The following is a 23,207-nucleotide window of genomic DNA, read 5'->3' on the forward strand; positions in this document are numbered from 1 at the left end:
AGGAGGTGGTGAAGGCATTGTGCGTTCCTCAGCTCTTTCCCAGGTGCACTTAATCTAATTTCATTAAAGAGATGAGGACGGATGATGATGACGGCGCGTGGTCGAAACATTAAGGCCGTCCATTTCAGCCCCTACCCCCAGCCCGTAATACACACTGTTAAGGTTGTCAGCGGCGGCCTGGCGGGTGGCCTGTTTGTTATTGAATATGACCACTGCGGGAGAGCAATCTAGACCAGCGGTTCCCAACCTGTGGGCCGGGGGCCCACTGGTGTGCGAAACACTAAGATAATATAACATTAAAGCTGGACTATGTGACTTTCCTGTTCTACTCTGGATTCGAACCTGGGAAGCAAGTGCTGAAATTTAAACCACTGAGCTAATAGAGCCTGCCTGCTTGGTCAGGGGACAATTAGAATTTTGACCTTCAAGTCAAAATCTGTGGCAAACCAGAAATAGGCTTGTGTCAAAGGTTGTGTCCAACCTAAACACGTGATCTAAATGTCTCAATAGAAGAACAGGGAGACCAAATACAAACACCCCAATTGTACAAGTTAAATTGTATTAACATCCATACATTTTCAAGTGGGCCTTGATCCAGAAAAGGACGAAGAAGAAATGGTTTTCAACCTTTTTCATATCACAGCAATTATTTATTCGGCATTTGAGCCACGGACCACCATTTGATGAGATTTAGCCTCTCAGACCCAAAACTTAGAATATTTTGTTGTCGTTGGATACGATTTTGTCCACAATGAAACCATTTAACTCTCTCAAGAGTTAAAGATCTACCAAACTCTACGAACTTTACACTTGATTTTATTACCGTAATAAACATTGTCATAAATACTATATGCTTCCAGTCGTTAGTTTAAAGTATTCTTTCAATCACCACGATATGCGTTTTGGTAAATTATGGTCCCATTTATTTAAAAAAACAGTGGTCCCCGGACCAATGGTCCTTACCATGTAGACCATGTAAGGCTGTGGAGAGGGGAGACTGCCTACCTGCATGCACACGTATTGCAGTACTATTAGTTTTTAGTGGTTTCGCTGTGAAACCCACATTCTGAAAAACACAATATGGCCCCGTTGTCGCTGTTGCTTGTCTCATGACTAGTAAATTCTACAGATCATGAGACTACACCACTGTGTCCGAGTGTTAACCACTTTAACCCTGGTGGCCCTATTTTGGGCATGCCATTATAGGTGAAAGGTTTCCACACGTTTTGTCTATTTTCACTATTCATCACGCTACACTATAAGCATGGAAGTGGTTAAGCTCTTACTCCTCTGTCAGATCTATCATCCTCCATGGCCTACTATCAAATCCTACCAGAGTCCGCTATCGGTGGCGTGGACTGCCTCCAATATATGTCTCGCTCTCAGCTTTCCTATCGTCAGTCTCAGTAAAAGAAAAAACACCAAGGGCGGTGGACCACCCACTCATCTTAAAAAAATAAAGCATGCAGAGGGGATGAAGATGCTGAGAGGATAGGTAATGAAAGATAGACACAGAGACAGACGCAAAGAAAGTAGTTGAAAAACAAAGAGAAAACAAAAGGATGAGGGAGGAAGAATATTAAAAATAAACAGCGCAAGAGGGGAGGCTGAGAAATGGAAGCTGATGGTGTTGTTCTCTAGTTTTACACCCTGGCTGCGTAGCTTTCTGCCGCCGGTGTGCGCTAGCTAGCTTCAGAAGACCTCTCCCAAAACGATACATCTTCTGGGAGGATCCCACTAACCCGATGAGCCACTACTGATAAGGCGAGAGAGAAGCTGAAGCTGACACTCCGGCGTGGCGATATGGCGTTCGCTGCATGCTCGGAGGAGGGCGGGGAGGGGATACGTGAGATAAGAGACGGGAGGAATTAATGTGTCAGTCAGAGAAGCCACAGCGTTTTTCCTGGCAGATGAGCACGTCAGAGACGCGAAAGAAAGAAAGGAAGAAAGACGACGAGGTCGCTGGTTAGACGGACAGACAGGATGTGGTAATGGTCCCCTGGGCTGGGTCCCTATCACAAGACAGATAGGGTTTCTACCCTGAGTGACTGCCCGGCAAATAGGGCCAAATAGAATTAGCCGACCTAGGTGTCCTCTGCGTCCTGTGTGTGTGTGTGTGTGTGTGTGTGTGTGTGTGTGTGTGTGTGTGTGTGTGTGTGTGTGTGTGTGTGTGTGTGTGTGTGTGTGTGTGTGTGTGTGTGCGCGTGCGCGTGTGTGTGGTTTTCTGCGGTTATGGCAGGGGTAATATACCACACACAAACACACAGTATTATGGTTAAGGCCTGTGAGGGAGAGGGTTTTACTAGCGCCCAACGGCAATATCTCAGACACAGAGATGAGACAGTCACTATATTATTTGCTGGGGCAGAAAGAACAAGGAGGAAATTGGAGGAGCCGGCGAGGATGGCAGAGTGGGACGTAATGGAGCTAGGATGACACTTCAGGGGAAGTAGCTGAACAAACGGAGAAGGGATAAATCCCTCTTCTGCTCCAGTACCTCTCTCTTTTCCTGTCTGTCTATCTCTCTCACTCACTCCTTCCTAATTGTTAATGAAAGAAAATGACCATCTTGAGGCAGAGTACCCCCGAGATGCATGTCAGAAGTTGTCTGGCCTGCCGATAACATTGCAGGTGAGGGTGGGAGGGATCGGAAGTGGCTACAAAATGTGTCAAAGGTTGAACAAATACTATTTAAAAACAACCACTCCTTTCAGCCTGCTGTGGAATTTGTGTTTGCAGCAGCTTTTGCATAAAACTGCAAAACTTCAAATGCAGGGTGAAACTGTTTATCTTTTATTATTTAAATTGCTTTAGCCAAACTGCTCCACTTCAAATTAAATTACAGAATGAATTTGCCCATAACTTCATTAAGGCAATAAAAAGAATTGCCATAATCAAATATGGACAAACAAGTAGAAACATGTACTTCGCATGGTGTGTCAAATTGTTCAATTGAGCCTAAACAGCATTCTCATGAGCCAAATAAAAATATCTAATTGAGACGTCATGTGAAGCAATTATATCAAACTTTGGCCTTGTGATATCTTGCCACATCAGATATGATCAGTGAACAAGCGTCACCATTCACAAACACAATTCTGTGTGAAACATGAAAAATAGCTAACACGTGTTTTACATCTCCAACATATAAATATATTATAATTAATTGACTGTCAAGGCCACAACATGCAAGAAGAGTCCACATCCTTGGAATGGTATGTCAGAGTAATGACTTTCATATTCAATAACTGGAAATCAAACAAATGTTTGTGTACACACAAACCTCTGTTGTGGAGCCAGCTTGTGGTTTGTCCCTTCATGGGCAACTAATTTAGCATGGCCACACCAAGTTTTGCTTCAGTAACAGTGGTGACAGAGGCAGCATTCTTCCCTAGAAGGAATCCCTGAGTGTCTGGGGTTTTCCCTCGGGGGTACAGTCATGAGGGAGGTTAGTCAAGGTCACTGCTACTCATTTACCAACCCTAACTGAACGCTTCTTGTTGGTGAACTTCATTTAATGGCAGAAAGTCAGCCCAGAAAGTAGGTTCCATTTAAACATCAGGCGGGATTTTAGCTAGAGATGACCTGACTCAACAAACATTTTCACATGCCTGTTTTACTCTCTATGAAGCACACGGCACTGACATACAGCATAGTACTAGTAACGGTATGGCCTCCCTTTCCAATATTTAGCAATCGATACTACAGTAGGCAACTAGTATTGATCATCATACTTTAACTGTATGATACAGTTAAATTAGGGTGATCAGAAGTCACAATTAAATTGAGACAGTCCTGATTTGACACACTGAGTTGATCCCTGATGTCATCAGTGCATGCTCCCTTTTGTACCCATATATGGAGCTGAGTGATTTGTTTGCGCCTTGTATGGTTATGGCTGAGTCATGGTGACATGAGCGTGACATCAGAGGTCTGCCAGCCGGCAGGCCGGTCCTCCCTTAAGTATAAATATAGGCTAGTGAAAATAGGGAAAAGGTGAAAATGTTGCATCGCGACGCGTTGTGAGCTTGTACTATGCTATTTTCACTGTTCCCTAATTTTTGGAAATTGCTTGACTTTTAGAAGAATTCTGAAATTCTTTTGAATTATGTTTTATGTTTTATTTCTGAAAAACGTTTTTATCACTTTTTAAACACTGCCCCACAGTGTGTGCAGCTTGTGAAGAAATCGTTAGCGTCAGTGCCCTCATGCTTCAGCAAATTAAGTGGCATTGCCACTACTGTACATGCCACTACATTAACTAATTGTTAACTTCAGGCCATAATGTGTTGTGTTATGTCCATTCCCTGCTACACCAGCCACTGTTAAAGGGAAATACAACTTTCAACATTGAACTATGTCTTTAATACACCTTAGAACTGTTGTGTGGAAATAAGAACACCCCCCCCCCCCCTGATCACTGATCAGTGACATACGCAGGGTGTACTTTTGGCTGAGGGGGCGGAGCCAAAAGTACACCGTGCATATGTCACTGATCACATGACCTCAATCAATTATCCAGTTCTAGGCAACATAGAAAGGGGGGGGGGCTTTTTCCTTATTTCCACACAACAGCTCTAAGGTGTATTAAAGACATAGTTCAAAGTTGAAAATTAGTGGTAAATGCCCTTTAAGTTTATGTTTTGTGATGTAATACATGCTGTGAGCTGTGATTGGTCTACTCTTATGGGTTCATATTGTACAGACATACTGTATGCAGTCATACAGACAAACCCTGTCTTAGACAGACATACAGTAGTATGCAGTCATACAGACAAACCCTGTTTTAGACAGCTTGGCCTTTGGACGCACCATAAAAAAGTACAATGCTAATCAAGTTATTAGCACTCCGAGTAAAAGACAAACATACGCCCAATTTCTTATCTCAAGCATGTTTTACAACGTGTTACTATCTCAAACGGCCTCACTTACTGTACAGTGAGCAAGCAGTGAGCTGCAAGCGCCCAGCCCGTTGGTTTTATTCAAATACGCCTGTGTAACCGATTGCACCCTGGCGGCACACCTGCAAGCAATATTCTAATTAAGTTAATGTATGAAATCCCAGTGACAATGTGGGCGTTCAGGTGGCTGGTAATGTGATGTGAAAGGAGTCTTTGTTTTCATTGGAGCACGACAGGAGTAGTTGGCACCTGTTTGGGTGACAACCGGGCCTGGAAATTAACGGCGGTGAGTTAGATCTTGAGTGTGGGCAATTACAAATGACAGTGTTTGTCTTTCTCCACATGGAAACCAATTTTACACCGGCATGTTTTTTTTTTCGCGGTTTACACATTTTTTTCCTAACTTTTGTTGACAGCTTGTCCAGATGATGTTTCCACCCTCTTGTTTTTCTTCTTCTTTTCTTAGAAATTTATGTTGGATGTTTTCACTACTCTCATCATGTTGCTTATGGTAATAGGTGTTATAAATGAAAACAGCCTGCATTGATGTAGTCTTTAACAAATAAGCACTTTTATTCAACTACATGAGCATAGCACACTTTTTGTACGTTTGGCGGTTGACAATGACTTGCTTGCATTGCAATTTCATGATATTGATTGACTCACACTTTTATTCATTTTGTGTTGTTTACGCCCTGTCTGCGAATTGATTTGGTTGATTGATTGACATGAGACTGTGGATCATGAAAGCCTTTTCTTTTTCTAAAGCTTTTTATATTAGATATTTTCTTCTTTACAGGAAAAAAACAAACATACCTTTGGGGCTCAATTTGCTTGCTAATCAAACGTTATGACAAAATTGGCAATGGTATTTCACATAACAGGTGGATTGAAGGAAATGGGAATACTTTTCCTTCCTTCCTTCCTTCCTTACTTCCTTTGTCCTTTCAGTACATTGTCTTCTTTTTCCCGCATTCCCTCCTTTTCCCTCCCTCCTATAAGTCATGCTATACTCTCATCCTTCCTTTCTTTTTTTCCTCCCTCCTTTCCTTTCTTCTCTCTTTACTTCATCAGGGTGATGCCTGGCATCCGTATGGTGACTGACAGGTCTGCTCCCTCTCTCCCTGTCATGTCAACGAGCACGGCAGCCTCCATTCCTCCTCGCTTCAATGAAGAGATAAAAGCCTGTTGACTTGCCTGGCTCCAGTTAATGCAAATTGAGGCCCACTATCAATGTATTATTTATAGGGAGCGAGCCGCAGACATTTCCACAGAACTGGTAGCTAAGCTTACAGGAGATTAGGCATGCTATCGCATTCATTTACCAGGGAGTAATTGCTAAACTGCGGGGGAATTAGGCTGTGCCAGGCCTCCCCATAGGCGCTTCATCTTGTAACTGCGTGGCTGCCATCAGTGAGCTGCCTCCTCCACCCATAAACATTGAGCATGCAAGAATCAAATTGGTACTATACTCATAGACCCCAGCTGTCAAACTGACTGGAGTATGGATCAAAACCCATGACATTGCAACCAGTGTTGATTTCGTCGACTAAAACTATGACGGAAAATGTTCGCCGACTACCTTTTTTCACCGACGAAAACTAAATAAAGACTAAATAAAAACTACGCTACGATGACTAAAACTATGACTAAATATATTGACAATTTTGTCAACAAATAAAAACTAGACTAAAATGTTAGTTAAGGACGAGTGAAGAAGAGATCCAGTAAAACTAACACAAGTCATTTTATGTTTGGTTGTACTCGGGTGTTGTGCTCTGAAAATAGCAGATCTACAACGCGTCGCGTTTGTGAGCTTGTGGAGACGCTATTTTCAGCATGCAACCAAGTGTAAAATCAGCCATTAGGACGCCATCAAGGCCGCCAAAATACAGTTTAGTCGACTAAATCAACTGTAGATTTAGTCTAAATGTAATTTTATTCAAAAGACTGTGACTAAAACTCAAAAAAATCTAAATTTGCTGTCAAAATCAACGCTGATTGCAGCTGATGACATTATACAGTACATATTTGGTGCTCAGATATCTCCAGGAGTTTATACTTGGTCCCCTCCTTTTTCCTTGCATTGTGACGTGTGGTGAGCTTGTAGATCTGCATTTTTTCCCCAAATGTTTGGCTATTTTTCACCAAATGTTCGCCTATTATGGCATGCCACCCACAAAATAGGGATGCTAGAGTTTCTTTGGTTAACTCGACTGACAGACAGTAGTAAGTGACATTGATATTTAGTAAGGTGCACTGCAAAATATGGAGGTAATTTCTTTCATTTGACATCCAGAGATAAATAAAATGTGATTAAGCATGTGGTATTAACATGCACAATCATCTAGGTTGGAAGGAAACTGTTTAACCACTTAAGCCCTATCTATATACTTTGTATGACAAATAGTGAAAATAGTTGATCTACAAGCTGATCTACAGTACAGTAGGTCATCTACAGTAGCTGTGACCTACAGTAGTCTAATCTACATGCGGTGGAAGTGTGTTATCTTTTGACCTCCGTTGCAACGGTGGTGAGTTATTTGATCTCGTGCTGAATTACAGAACTCTACTATGATGACAAACACTCATCCACATGCAGTCTAATAACCTGGAAACCAGACAAATCTGCCAGTGCAAAACATTATAATAATTTGCCCTTGGCAGATTTGGTCTGGCCCTGCTTGGTTGTGATTGGATTTCCCTGCCCCCTAAGTTGTGGGGCACCAATCAGGGCACGGTATGCGAATGTCAGGCGGGTTTATCACCAGAGGATTTTTTTTCTCCGCCCGTTGGAAATGCAGGTTCCACACAGAGATTCCAGACTTAGCAGTCTAATGCATTGTCCGCAATTAAAACAAGAAAAGTGCACTTCTCGGATCACAGATCTCCACCAGTCCGGGTTTCCTACCCAGGGCTGTGTTAGTCATGGGTAGAGTTTGTACGACAGACGATGCAACTGTTCAAGTTTGTGGAACGGTTGTGGAGGATTCCAATTTGGGTACGATTGTTTAATGTTGCGTTCATGATATATTGTGTTTTTTTGTTGTTGCAAAAGACAGTCTCCCAGTGTTCTACAAGGGTTGTGGATACGGAACAATTTGAATTAGAGGAATTCTGTGTCATTCGATAAATTAGGTATGTATGTATTGTATGTGGTCCATGCAGAACTCAAGAGGAAAAAACTGTTGAGCAGTGTATATACGTGTATATATAATTTTGAAGCATAGGGTGCTCCCAAAATAATACAACATCTACTTACAACCCGACACCAAAGAAAAAACTGCATTGAGAAGAGAAAACCCCTCCTGTGACCTGTTTTCTTTCGTCAGGTTTCTAGCTCGGTGTAAAATGCAAATAATCAATGGTGGAGGAGACTGTCGAGCTGTCTGATACTCTTCTTCTCTTTCTACTAACAACACACTGCCTGTCTCTCTGCTGCTTCCTAGTTGAGTGGTGAAACATTTGTTATTCAACAACTGTGTATGGTGACGGTTAGAATAAACAAGAGGAAAGAGCTAGTCTTACCTTGTCGTCAATGTCACTCTCGCTGTCACACTGCAAGAGAGAGAGAGAGAGGAAAGAGAAAGAGAAAGAGAGAGATGGGTAAACATAAAGAATTATTCATTGGGCCCCCCTAGTAGTTCATAATCAGTGCAGTTGTTGTTTTTGTGTACAACCTCCCCTTCACTGACAGCTTTCAGCATGGGAGCGGTGCGGGCGGTAGGGGGGTTTCTGGGGGTTGGCAGCCTGAGGATTCATTTTTAAGGTTCAAAAACAGTGCATGGCACTCAACAGCAAAATTCTGGTGTTTTTTCCACGTGAGTTCGATCGCGCTGTGTTGCGTACTAAAGAACCTGTTCAATCACTTTTCATTCACACAAACCACGTAATTTTGCCCTTTGATAGTGCTGCAAAAATTGGCCGTTTTATCCCTCAAGGACGCACAGTGCTGTGGCTTTACAGAACACTCAAACCCATCACGCCCATTAAGTGTGGTATTTCAAATAGGGTTTGTGAAGGACTGAACTTTAATTTTCACAGCAGCAGTCCTACAGGTACATAGAAAGTGAAGGAAGAATACCGTTTGAATGTAAAGGATGTGATGTAATTATACAGCGTTTTAAGGCACAGGTTTTCAAAGTTATTTTATTTAAACATTATGTGCCAGTAGCCACTTTCAACCTGCCGTCCCTATTTTGGGCATGCACATTTTCTTGACATATTTTCAAAACATTTCAGAAACACAAATCTTTAAGTTCAGCTCTTTAAGTAATTTCTCAAGCCACAGCCAATTGCAATACCTAGTTGGGGATCCTTGGCATGGAAAATGTGGAACCCCGTGATTTAGGGTCAAAAAATAAAAGAAAGGGAAAAAATAGAAACCTAGCTTTCGGTAGATTTCACAGTAAAATGCAGGGTGAGAACAGATTGTCAAATCACAGGTGTTCTGTTGGACTAGCCTATAAGCCGGAAGTTTCAACAGTATATTTGGTCTACTGTCAATGTACGTATTTTATATTTATATTATCTAATCAAAATGAACCTTCAGCTGTGTTCGTACTAATCAGTTCCTAACCAGCAACTGCCTTCATTCCTGACTGACGAATCAAATAAAATCTCACTAAAACCCACTCGACACAATCCACCCAACACACACACACACACACACACCCACACACCCCCACACCCCCCCCCCCACACACACACACACACACACACACACACACACACACACACACACACACACACACACAACCATCATTAACCCTTCCTTCCGTCTCCCTCGTGGGTTTTTTTGTGGCTGACGAACAAATGTTCTTAGTTGGTAATTCCTGCACACACACCTCCCTCCCTCCCGGCCTCTGATAGACAATAGACGGTGAAGCTGTGGAAACAGGAGAGTAACTAGCACCAGTGCACCTCATAGCAGGACACATGCTGAATGAAAACAACAATTCAAGAGCACAAACACACACACACACACACACACACACACACACACACACACACACACACACACACACACACACACACACACACACACACACACACACACACACACACACACACACACACACACACACACACAGAAAAGGGAGGGAGCGGTACAAAGCCATCCCCACCCCCCGCCCCCGCCCAGTATTGAAACTGCCTTCAATCTGTCAATTAAGTCTCTGTGGCAACATATTGAAGTGGACCCTTTATTTTGTTTAACTCTCTGTCAGTGCTGGGTACAATGGGGTGGGAGACGGGTCAATGGAGCCACAGCAGCCCCTCTGTTGTGAGTGCGGTGGGTCCAAATGTATAATTAAGTAACGACAGCAATCAGTACAAGGGCTCAGTGGCCAAGATCTCTTGGGAGGGCGGATGAGAGATAGAGAGAGAGAGAGAGAAGGGGGGTGGGCTGCTGATGCGGCACAATAAAATCCTCAGTGTTAATTTAACTCTGAGAGTGAACAAATGGATAAATGAACACTGAAGATTTAACAGTGTGCCCTTGAATCATCCTGTTCTGTGAAAGCAGGGGATAGAAAGTGACTTCTCCTTAACAGAGAAGAGATATAGTGGCTTAACCGCCCACGTGAAGGTCTCTTGTTGCATGTGTGTCTGTATCCGCAGAATAATTCAAGACATGCCCGAGTGCTGATTGTTCAGATCTGGCAGTTCTAACACAAGGCCTCAGAACAAGGACACACAACAATAGAGGAAGCAAACGCCAGTAGATTGGCAGAGGAGTGCTTCTTCACGAATGCAGGTATAGAAAGGAAATAGGTGCTATTTGGAACCAAGGACATATCATAAGACCAATAAGAGAGAGTGGTTAGACTTTGCTATGTGATCGATAAGTCATACCCCCCCCCACACACACACAAAACAAACTAAACAAAACAAAGCATACTACTTACAAAAAGTTTCAAGTATTTAATAAATGGGTGTATTGCCTAATGCCTACGTGTTTCAATTCACAGGGCCCTATTTGGACGATCTATGGTGAAGGGCGCAAATGCGTTAGTTAACTTATTCGGAGACGCAAACAAGGAAAATTCAACCATATATGGGAGCAGCATTAATAATGTGATGTATTGATGTCAGGAGACGCGGAAGAAACAAAAGCTCTCTCCTCACCGAAACATCAGATGCAAAAGAGAGTTGGAACACTCTACAAGCTCAGCTTGTAGAGGATGCCAGAGGGCTTCTAGTAGCCTCCAGACTGAACAGTAATCAATGGCAAAGTAATATTTATAGTGATGAGGCATGTTTCATTTGCCTGTTGGTATATTGTGGGTATTGGCATGGCTCTGTATGTCTTTTGGCCAATCGAAATATGCGGTTGGAACTAGCTGTTGTATAATTACAGACAAGGAACGTAGCCCAGCACTTCATTCAGGCCTGGAAGGAATCATTTGGTCCTTAATTTTATCCAAAATGTTGCGATGCTGAATGTTGTAAGCTTGTAGATTTTCACTTGACAACATCATATGACAAAAGTATAAAATAGGGCTTAAGTGCTTAAAGTAATTACTTAATTGTGGAATGGGGTGTAAGAGAAAAGGGGATGTTCCTGAGATTGAGAAAAATGGTCTTGTATTTATAGTTATATACTGTATACAGTATATTTTAATTATATTTAACAATGAATTTGACTTTCATTGTGTCAAGAGCGTGCAGGCCATTTTTTGGGCGTGGACATCTTATTTTACAATAATGTTGTGCTTTAGCTTGTGCACAAAATGGCTTATTTGTGATGTCTCCTCTATTCCCTTGGGAATGTTTGCAAACTCTAATTTCCAGGCTGACACTTGTCAAAAGACATTCATTACATCGTCCAGGGCATTAAGAAGAGAAAAGTGAGAGAAGCTTATGCCTTCTTGTCAATCAACTCTCCACTCAGCCAACAGCATCTGTGGACAAATTCATTCTCAGCCATTTTCTACACTGCCTGTTCACCGGCTCTTCACAACCTGTAATCACCAGCCATTTGTTCGCCCGCTGCGCTGCCGTCTTATTCTAAGACCACACACATCCAAAACAAACTACTGTTCCATCTGCTAAATGAAAAAAAGAAGGAAAAAAGAAAACCAAGAAAATAAATAAGTAAAAAGAAAGAAAAAACAACCAATTCGATCTGACACGAACCCCTCCCAGGAAACGAGTTGTGAACGCGTTCTTAGATTGCAATGAAGCACATCATGACATCCATCTCACAGCAGTTACCAGTTCTTCCCTATTAGTGGGGATGGGCCTAAACCCTGGGTGATGGAGGAAAAACAAGCTGGACCTGTCTATTCCCTGGGTGCGGGCTGGCCCGGGTTGTTACAGCAGGAGCTGTGAGAGATGAGGGATGAAGCCTCACAGGGATGTAGCCGGCAAAGGAGAGCGAAAGAAAATAATATCAAAAGAGCACAGCATGGAGCTTATCCCACTGCTTTTACAGGAAGCATGCACTGCCGCAGAGCGTAAAGACAGATACTAGCCAGGGCTCAGAGACAGAAAGAGGGAGAGAGGGAGAGCGATAGAGGATGCACAGCAGGGGTGAGAGAGGACAGGCACCGCTCTGTGGAAAGGAACTGAAAAGCAAGAAATTCAAAGGAAATAAATGAGTGAACCTATGGCCGCACATTTGCATATGGGTGCACATGCAAGTGTGAACATACTGTATATGCATGCATGTTCACTTGCATGTGCATACTGTATGTGTGCACACATAGTGTGTGTGTTATGTGTATGTATATGTATATTAAGTGTGAATACAGTATGCTTCACTGTGTGCACACCAAGTGCACATCTCCGTGTGACAATGTTTGGTACATTACCCTTCTCCAACAGTCTTAACTGGGAAAGAGATTTTAATCAGTGCCTTCCCAAACAGTAAAACACAAAAGAACACACTGCCAAGCAACTTGCTTGGCCAGCGGGCACAGGGACATAAAATCTTGTGCTGCTCACAAATCTTTCCCTTCCTGTCCATCAGTTCAGTTCTGTCTCTCATACACTGACCCTACAGGTCCATTTGTGCAGTTTGTACAAAGTTAAATTAACCACTTATGACCAATATACTTCGTTGCGATGCTGCGCATTGTGAGCTTGTAGACCTGCTACTTTCGCTATTTTTGAGTGGTGCCAACCACTCCTATATCTGATTTTGTCTGTGTGTCCGTCCGTATGTATGTCCAATAAACAAACATTGATGACAATACGGGGCTCATCAAAGGCACCACTCTCTTCACACAGGGTGTGATTTTTTTAATATATATATATATATAAAAATCACACCTGTGTGAAGGTAGCGGCGCCTTTGATACATTTTGTCATCAATAAGTGTTTATAATGTGTTTATAGCCACGTGTCACGTGAAGCTTGACCAATCACTTTGTTGACGTGTCTGACCAATCAGAACGTTGACGCAAAAGCCAGGTATAGAGGGCTACCGCTCTATACCTAAAGGTATAGAGCGGCTAGCGCCGCTAAAAAATCACACCCAGTGTGAAGTGGGCGGTGTGTGGTCATCACAACATGACTTTTTTTTTTGACAAAAAAATGGCTTTTTTTAAAGTCCATACTGCTATTCATAGGGCTGCACATGTGTCATGTGTTTCGCTAGCCAATCACAGTCCTGAATTTGCAAAGTCAGCCAATCACATTACAGTTAGTGGTGATGACACTAGCTGTAATGTGATTGGCTGATATGAAAAAAGTATCGATTTGCATTAACAATGGAAGGGTTAGGGGGTACACAAATTTTTTGGTCGGTGTCCAAAACTCACTTATAGGGGGCGGCTACACCGCCCCAAAAAGAATAATCATTTATTTATAATTTATAAATATTTTTTAATATATATATAATATTATTTTTTTATATGTCCAATTCATTTTTTGCCTTTCACCTATGTCCAAAATAGGGACACTCAGGCTTTTGCAGTGTGCATATTCAAACAACCCCAAAAAAAGGAAAAAAGGAAAAACCTGGCAGGCTCTTCATAGACAGTCAGCGAGCAGCAACATCTGCACCTGGCAACCACCAAACACTGAGGGGGTAACGAGGGACAGACTTCACCGGATGGCTCGCACATAAGCACCCGCCCCTCATCCACATGCACGCACGCACACACACACACTGTACGCACTCACACACACATCCATCCAGCTTTTCCACTCCCCCTCACCCAGGCACAGCACATCAGATGGATGCGTTTGACATTTACACAGCTTTCAACACTTCAGAGACAGTTAATTTATTCCACCAGCGGGGCCTCTTCCTTGGCTGGAATCAGGGGCCTCGACCTGCATTGGCTCCCCATGACAACGTATCCATACCTCAGGTTTAAAATGAGCACAGAGAGAGAGAGAGAGAGAGAGAGAGAGAGAGAGAGAGAGAGAGAGAGAGAGAGAGAGAGAGGGAGAAGAAAGAATAATACACAGAGAGACAGAAAGAGACAGAGGGAATGCTGGGAGGTTGGAATGGATCTCTAGATTCTCAGCAACATTTTTCACTGGCAGACTCCGACAGACATGCTAGGTGGGGGGAAGACAATAAGCGTTGAGCATCCTGCAGCACATTAAAACGACCGGCCAAATTAATCATCACCGTTCCACCTGTCACACTCAGTGGAGACTCTGCTATGAATACTGCCTAAGAGATAGAGAGAGAAGGGAGCAGGAAAGGACAGGAGGAGAGGGGCAATAGAGTGAGCGGAAAGCAGGGGAAAGGAGGGGAAAGGAGATAGAGATGGGGAGCAGAGAGGCAAAGGAGAAGGAGGCATGCCAGATTGTGCTGAATACTGGCCTGCATGCATGATAGGCAAACACACCAAAAACATGCTTGGACACATGCCAGACAACTATTCCACAATCTCCAAATGCTATATAGAGTCTGGAGCTACATCTCCCGAAATCCGAGGCAGGAAGCTGACATATGTTTGTCATTTCCATTCACAAAAATGTATAATAATCTTTGAATTATAAATATGAATAATATGAGCAGTATGAGCTTGTACTGTAGATCTGCTATTTTTGAATAGCCAAATAAAAAAAATGTCACTGATTCTTTCCAGGTCTAAATGGGATACCATGAGCAATATTGTCATGGTATCTTGGAACAAAACCACTTTACTCCTCTCCTCATACAACAACCACCGATGTTCAGATGGTGCTATTAGTCGTCCGTGGTTACGAAGAGGCAGACAGAGTGCAGACAAGCCCAGAGATCCCCTCCTAGGGGGTGAGAGAGCTCAGGGAGGAGGTAATGGCCCATTTAGATAGCCGCAGAGCTCAAGCAGCGTCTGATACCCATGGAACAACACCAATTTCCCACCGCAATTTCCCCCCTGTGGCTGCTGGGATGAGGTGCCATGGTGGTCTCACTTTCTAGGGCGGTACCAGCGGAGCCTGAAGACTGCTGGCCGCCCTCCTGCCAGGCTTAAAACTACCAGCAGATGATCTCCCAAAGACCGTGTGCTGGGTTTGCACAGAGGCTGGAAATCCTTGAATGTACCTGTGTTCGTGTCAATATGTGTCGTCTATTGGTCGTCCTAGCTTAAGCAATGAGTGGAGTCGTACAGGTATTGGAACCAGTGTTGATTTCGTCAACTGAAACTATGACGAAAAATGTTAGTCGACTACCTTTTTTCACTGACAAAAATTCAATAAAACAAAATAAAACCTAAGCTATGATGACTAAAACTATGACTAAATATACTGACTAAAATGTTAGGGAGGGAGAAGAGATCCAGTAGAACTAAAGACAAGCCATTTTATGTTTGGTTGCGCTCGGGTGTTGCGCTCTGAAAATAACAGATCTACAAGCTGCGACACGTTGTGAGGTTGTAAATCGTCCATTTTCAGCATGCAACCAACTGTAAAATCAGCCATTACGACACCAAAAAAACTAGACACAAACTAAAACATTTCAGATGACTAAAATATGACTAAAACTACATGGAATTTTATTCAAAAGACTAAGAATTTGTTAAAAGTGGGGAAGGACGTTATTAAAATAATTGTAACATGCTGTTCTGAAAGATACTGTAGCCTTGATTTGTATCATAGAGATAATGTTACGGGAAGCTATTCGACTTGTATGGATATTTTAAAGCATCCTACCAAGTGTTTATGGGTGATGAGGAGGGTATCACTCACCAAACCTTGGTGATATACAGCACTAACTTCACCTTCCCATTGCTGTCACGAGTCTGGATTGCCCATAGGCGGATTTTGTTCAGTGGATTAAGTTGGTATTTTAACCTTTGTGGATGCAGATTGAAAATCCCAGGGTTTTCATCCAAAACAAAACTCAAATGTGCCTAGTCCTGCAAGTCTTCTTGAGAGACATATAGTACCTTTATTAGAAGGATAACCCTTAACATGCTGTCAGTGTTATGTAAGTATTTTCTTTAAAAAAAATGTATGTTATGCAGATAGCACTTGTTCAGCCGATCACAGGCAGTAGACTTGAACATTATGAGAAGTGGTATGTGTGCCTAACAGCATGAAAAGAAAAACATCTTTAGTACAGTGGGTGTGACCCTGGACGATCAACTGTCGTTCTCGGCTAACATCGCATCAGTGACACGGTCCTGCAGATTCCTCCTCTACAACATCAGGAGGATTCGCCCCTTCCTCACGGAGAAAACAGCCCAGGTGCTCATCCAGGCTCTTGTCATCTCCCGCCTGGACTACTGCAACTCCCTCCTTGCTGGTGCTCCGGCATCAGCCATCAGACCTCTGGAGCTTGTTCAGAAAGCTGCGGCTCGTCTGGTGTTCAACCGCCCCAAGTTCTCCCACACAACTATCCTTCTCCGTTCTCTGCACTGGCTCCCCGTAGCAGCTCGCATTCAGTTTAAAACCCTGGTGCTAGCCTATAGAGCAGTGAAAGGAACAGCTCCTTCTTACCTCCGAGTTTTGGTCAATGCCCACACCCCTGCCCGACCACTCCGGTCTGCCACCTCGGGGCGACTGACTCCCTCGCCACTCAACGGTCCTTCTGGTCGATCGACACGGTCACGACTTTTTTCTGTTCTGGCCCCACAGTGGTGGAATGAACTTCCCACTGAAGTCAGGACAGCAGAGTCACTGCCCATCTTTCGCCGCAGGCTGAAAACCCACCTCTTCAGGAAACACTATCCTTCCTCTTTGCCTGGCCTACTTGTTGTTAACTAGTTGTACGAACTCTTGTTTTATTTTTGTATTGTTTTATTGGATCTTGTTTAGTCGATACACTTATTTGTTTTAGCTCGTGCTCATTGGATTTTGCCATTTTTGTCTCATCTGTTTAAGAAAGTAGGTAGCTGATATATTGCACTTTTACCTTAGCGCTAGGTATACTCTTGGTTGCTTGTTTTAGCAGGAAATGTACTTAAAACTTCTGGTGATTAGTAGTTTTCGTTCCCTACCTATGTTGAATGCACTTATTGTAAGTCGCTTTGGATAAAAGCGTCTGCTAAATGACTGTAATGTAATGTACAGCAAGGAAAGAACACTCAAAAGCTAGAACAGACCATTTTCAATGGAGAGAAAAAGGCCACGACTGCCACTATATACTTCCCCCCAATACGGTGTAAATAGCCTTTCAGTAGCAGTGGGGTCAGTGTCACGCTTACAATAGGATCTAAACAGCTCACATAACACCATCACTGCACCGCTCAACCTCCGCGACCTCCTAGAGACTGAAGAAAAAATCCAAGCAATTGCTCTTAACCCTGGTGGGACTGAATTTGAAAGCTCCAAGCTAGCAGAGTGATTTGATCACAGGATCAGATCTATACAGCCATTTGACCTTTAACCCCACCGCTGGGCACCATGGGAAGTCAGCTGATTACACTGGGGCCGGCCCGGGAGGCCGTAGATTAGTGGGGGGGTATCGATCCTGAGGAGGATGGAGGCTCCGGAGGGAGCGACAGCGAGAGGATGGAGAGAGAGAGGGAGAGAGAAAGAGATGGGATGAGAGAAAGGGAGAGGGAGGGAGGGGTTAGAGTAAGAAAGAAAGAGACAGAGAGAGAGAGGGGTTAGAAATGATATTGACCGCTGGAAGGGGCAGAGCCAGGCTGGTTTTAATGCAAAGGGAAAAACCTCCACGTTAGCTGTACAAATAAACAGAGAGAGATGGCTTTGCTGAAAGCTTCTTTCATAGAGGGTGCCTGTGGGGAGAGAGAGAGAGACAGAGAGAGAGAAAGAGCGAGACAGAGAGAGAGAAAGAGCGAGACAGAGAGAGAGAAAGAGAGACAGAGATCCATGTACATTATTGTACAGTTGTTAGAGTATAGAGGAGTAATTGAAGCAGACACCCCCATAGAAGTGTCAATATATCCTTCAACCCTACTGTACCTCCCGTACATACAGGCCAGCACGCACGCACGCACGCACGCACGCACGCACACACACACACACACACACACACACACACACACACACACACACACACACACACACACACACACACACACACACACACACACACACACACACACACACACACACACACACACACACACACACACACACACACTACAGTCCCATGTAACTACAGTATGTACTGTAGTAGAGCTTGTATATTGTTCAGTGTAATTATGTACTGTAATAGAGCTTGTTCCTTGTTCCCAAATTGACCCTTACTAGTCCATGGGCCCTTACTGGTCCATTTGGGTACAGTACATTTTTATGCCCTCAGAGTTACATTAACACTATTGATTTACTGCACACACACACTCACACGGACGCACGCACACACAGCCAATGTTGACACATACAGTAAGGAGAACAGTTAACAGGGGCCTCCACGTAAATCAAGCGAGAGTGAGGAAAGATATATTTGTGAATTCAGGAGCCAAAACTAGACAGGCTCCACTACACTCTACACTCTGACAACGTCCATGTATGTAAACAACACAGGAGACCACTGAAAACAAGTTCTGCTACAGTACACTTGTATGTGGGAGAGAGAAAGGGGAGGTGACAGATGGGGTTGATGGATAGATTGATGATAACGATGACATACTACTGTAGGGAGTACTGGGAGGGAGTGAATTTGAAGGGTTCCCCTCCCCTGTCACCTTCACTAAATTAAAACACTCGCTTCTGCTTTCCAACAAGACTATCCATCAATGTTTTAGAATTTAGGGGGTGGGGGGGGGCTTTGTGTGTCTGTGTGTGTGCGCACGCTATTAATTATCAAATCTAATAGCTGATGTGATAAGAATTCCAAAATCTGGAAGGGACAAGGGATGGAAGGAACATAATCACTTTGTTTTTGTTTTTATTTTATTTGCCTCCCCTTTGGCTTTCTGCTTCTCTGCTGACCATCAGTGCTATAGCCTCACAACAGCTAGCTAGCTAGGCAATTCTCTAGCTAGTTCTGACGGGAACACACCCACACACAACCCTCAGCACCTTCCCTATGTTTTGACAGGGCTCCGGGGCCCCTGACTCTTAGCCCCCCTGGCCCAACAACAGCAGCAGCAGCAACAGCAGTAGGAGAAGAAGAAGAAAATGCCGTCCGGGGCTTTGGAAATCTAAGTCGGGCGCGTAGGAGGAAATTAGGCGAGGAAGCAGCGAGGAAATGGGATGTTGACTTGAACTGGCCCCGGGGGCAGCCAAGAGTCTCAGTCTCTCTCTCTCTCTCTCTCTCTCTCTCTCTCTCTCTCTCTCTCTCTCTCTCTCTCTCGCTCTCTCGCTCTCTCACTCTCCACTCCCCTCCCTGCGCAATGAGGATCGGCTGGCTGGCTGGCTGACAGTTTGATGGAGCGAGTGGAGGTTTCCCTGCGGCCCTCACCACTACCACCACCACCACTGCTGCTGCCGTAGTCTCTCACACTGATGTAGCTCAGCGAGGAACAGATTGAGCCTCCGGGCATGGCTCTGTACTACTGCTGCTGCAGAGACTACTCCCCTCCTCTCTCTCTCTCTCTCTCTCTCTCTTTCTCGCACGCAGAGCCTCTCTCGCTCTTCAATAAACTCGTATGCACACTCTCTCTCTCTCTCTCTCTCAAACACAGACATACACAACCATGGATAGACATGAATTTTCACTTGCAATCTATTTATTTCTCTCCCACTCATTCTGTCTCTGTGCTCACCACCTGACACCAAAACAAATACTGTATGTGCACATTCACACACACGCACGCACGCACGCACGCACGCACGCACGCACACACGCACACACACACACACACACACTTCTCTCTTTTGGATAGTCCTGTGATGAGCACTACAGATGCAGTTTACTGAACGACTAGTGTCAACACACAGAAAGAGGAGTGACAGAAAATAGAGAGATGAAAAGGGAGAGAACGACTCCATCATCACAGAGAAAGAGGGAGATACCAGACGGAGGTAGAGTTGTAGAGTGGGGGGGGGCTTGGGAGGCCTGGGGGGCTTCTGCTGTTAATTTCAGGGGGTAGCCGAGCGTTTCACGCTAGACTTGTCACTGGGCCAGAGGGGCCATTCATACTGCGTGACAGCAATTGCGAGAGGGTGTGTGTGTATGTGTGTGTGGGTGGTTGGGTGGTGGTGGTCGGGGCGGGGGTTGGTTGGGGCGATTCTGCAGTTCTCCCCAAGCCACCCTCTCCCTCCTTCCTCCACCTCTCTACTCCTCTCCTTTCCTCCTCACTCTGCAATGATCAAACGCTGTCACATGCAAGCTAAAGAATTACAAATGAGTGTCCTGTGGCAACAGCTGGGGCTGGATTCTACTCCCCTCTCTCTCTGTCTCTGCCTGGATTTCTCTCTGGCTTCTTCTCCTCCTACTTTCCCTCTCCATTTCCATGTCAGCCTCTTCCTCTCTTTTTATCTCTTCCTCTCTCACTATTTATCGCTTGTGCTTTCGTCATGCTCTTCCCTCTGGGATGGGAGTGCACAATTCACCTTGCACGGCAACGTGTGTGTTCATGGCCTGTACTCCACAAAGTGCATCAACAGGACTCCTAACCTACAGCGAAGGCCAGCAAACGTTATGCTACATTCTGCGTCTTTGGCAGAAGATCCCCATCGTGTCCTGGGACAACCACGCACAGCAGTCCCTCAAAATGGCAGCTCCCTTCCTGTCTATACAGCAGCGATTAACATTTTCGTGGGAGGTGATCTTTAATCAGTGCCATCGACTCGCCCGGGGATTTCACCGATTGACCTTGGGATATCTCTGAAAGTGTGTAAGATAACATAGTGGGACAAAGACACACCAGAAAACATTAAAATAGGGGTTGAGAAAACAAGACAAAGGGCAATGGGGAAAACATTTAACAAAAACAAAATAGGAGATAATAAAATAATAATATTTAAAACAATTAAAAAAACTTTGCCAATGTCCTCACCTCCGCCACCTCTAGATTGTATACGAAGCACTTTGAAAACAACCACAAGACAGGACAGAAAGATAGAAGGAATGTCAAAACAAACAAAGAGAAAAAGTTTGAGACATGGAAGGAGAGATAGAAAGGGGAGGGAGGGAGAGAGAGAGAGAGAGAGAGAGAGAGAGAGAGAGAGAGAGAGAGAGAGAGAGAGAGAGAGAGAGAGAGAGAGAGTGAGAGCTGTAGAGAAGCTGGCAGCTGGCTGCCTCCTCCTCCTTTAAAAGCGTGTGCCTGCCTCCGGTCTGTCAGCTGGGGATGGAGGGAGAGGAGAGAGAGGGAAGAGAGGATGAAAGCAGGAGTGGGAAAGATGGAGCCAGCGATGAAAGGTGGGTGGTTGACGGAGGGATGAAGAGAAGGAGGGGTGGATTAACCAGCAAGAGAGAGGAGCAAAACGTCTGTTGTCTACCTCCGAAACAAGCCCTCGAAGGAGAGGGAGAGAGAGCGAGAGAGCGAGAGAGCGAGAGAGAGAGAGAGAGAGAGAGAGAGAGGAGAGAGCGAGAGAAGAAATATATACAGAGAGGGAAAGAAAGAAAGAGGAAAGGTAAAGAAATGAAACGGTAAGGAGAGAATGTAGAGGGAGGGGCAGAGAAGATGTAGGCATGAAGGGAGACAAGCAGAAAATATGTATGTGTGCATGTGTGTGTGTGTGTGTGTGTGTGTGTGTGTGTGTGTGTGTGTGTGTGTGTGTGTGTGTGTGTGTGTGTGTGTGTGTGTGTGTGTGTGTGTGGGGGTGGGTGGTGGTGGTGGTGGGGGTTGAGATAGTCTCACTGCACATCTTCAGGCTGTGAATAATTTAAAGCGGGGCTGGGGAGACGAAGACGAACACTAAACACCGGCAGCATTTGACCTGCAGGCTGCTGTTGCTGCTACATCAGCGCACATCACACAGCACAGAGCTCTCTCTCTCTCTCTCTCCTTCACTCTCTATTGTTTCTCTCTCTCTCTGTCTCTCTCTCTGTTCATCTGCCTCCCTGGGTGGCAGGCAGGAAACAGCTGTATGCTCCTCTTGTTTCAACTCATATCGTCTGAGACCCAACAGAATGGCTGACAACTCAGTTCCACCAGGAGCTCACGTTCTCTCTATCTCTCTCTCCGTCTCTCTCTCTGTCCCTCCTCCCCACTCCTGTTGTCTGGTGATGTGAACAGACATGCAGCAGTCTGTCATTGTATAAAAACACAGCAGTACACGCCAAAATCTGGACAGTTGATTTAACTCTGTAAGTGTAAACATTTACCCATACAGTCAGGGCCGTGGAACACATAGAGGTATAATATAACTAGAGGGCGGATTTCCCCGCCCCCAGCTATCATTTCAATGAATGTGCTCAGTGGCGTTTTGAAGCACCCGGAAGACTGCCGGAAGTAGAATTATTGGTTCGATTTTGACCACACGTAGAGTTATGAGCATGCGCACTAGTGTCATTTTTGCGTTCTACGGCAGCCCGTGTGTCAAGGATTGAACGCGAGATATTTATGAAATTCACTGGAGATGCCTATGTATATGTAAATGCATACAGTATGTATTTATGTATAATATGTTTACATATTTATATCTATATATATAAATATATATCAGTATGTTTTGCTCGCGCATGTATTTCTCCCCGCCTGCAGTTCCAGCTTTGGCCACTGGGGTGGCGGCTTCAAGATTTCTCAGCGGCTCTGGGGGCTTGGTGGAACACCACAAAACCAAAGGCCCCCCCAGCGGCGTAATTTCACGCACATGCGCCCAACCTGCGAAATTTTTCGGGTCTAATTCGGGTCTAATTCGGTTCTATTTGACCAATATAAATCAACATTTTTTCTTTAAATACACAAAAATTAAATACACAATTCTCACAGGGCCCTGCAGGCTGCGGGCCGTGGAACACAAGTTCCACTAGGTTCCACGGTTAATGCGGCCCTACATACAGTATGGGCCCTACTCTCGCTTACACTATGGGGCACCCAACTCTTATTCTTA

General features: G+C 44.4%; 1 protein-coding gene across 11 annotated transcripts in view; it reads right to left on the reverse strand.

Moving 5' to 3' along the window:
• Positions 1-23,207, reverse strand: part of fbrsl1 (fibrosin-like 1) — a 386,897-nt gene that overhangs the window by 124,227 nt on the left and 239,463 nt on the right. For 10 of the 11 annotated variants that reach the window (XM_084053868.1, XM_084053873.1, XM_084053870.1 and 7 more), the window contains one exon: positions 8,430-8,459. The exons of the other annotated variant lie outside the window; for it this stretch is intronic. In XM_084053868.1, coding sequence (XP_083909994.1) covers positions 8,430-8,459 — 30 coding nt within the window. The remainder of the gene's footprint in view (positions 1-8,429; positions 8,460-23,207) is intronic. 11 annotated transcript variants of the gene reach the window in all.

Source organism: Gymnoscopelus microlampas, assembly GCF_963454915.1.
Source record: "Gymnoscopelus microlampas genome assembly, chromosome: 4".
Classification (NCBI taxonomy): domain Eukaryota; kingdom Metazoa; phylum Chordata; class Actinopteri; order Myctophiformes; family Myctophidae; genus Gymnoscopelus; species Gymnoscopelus microlampas.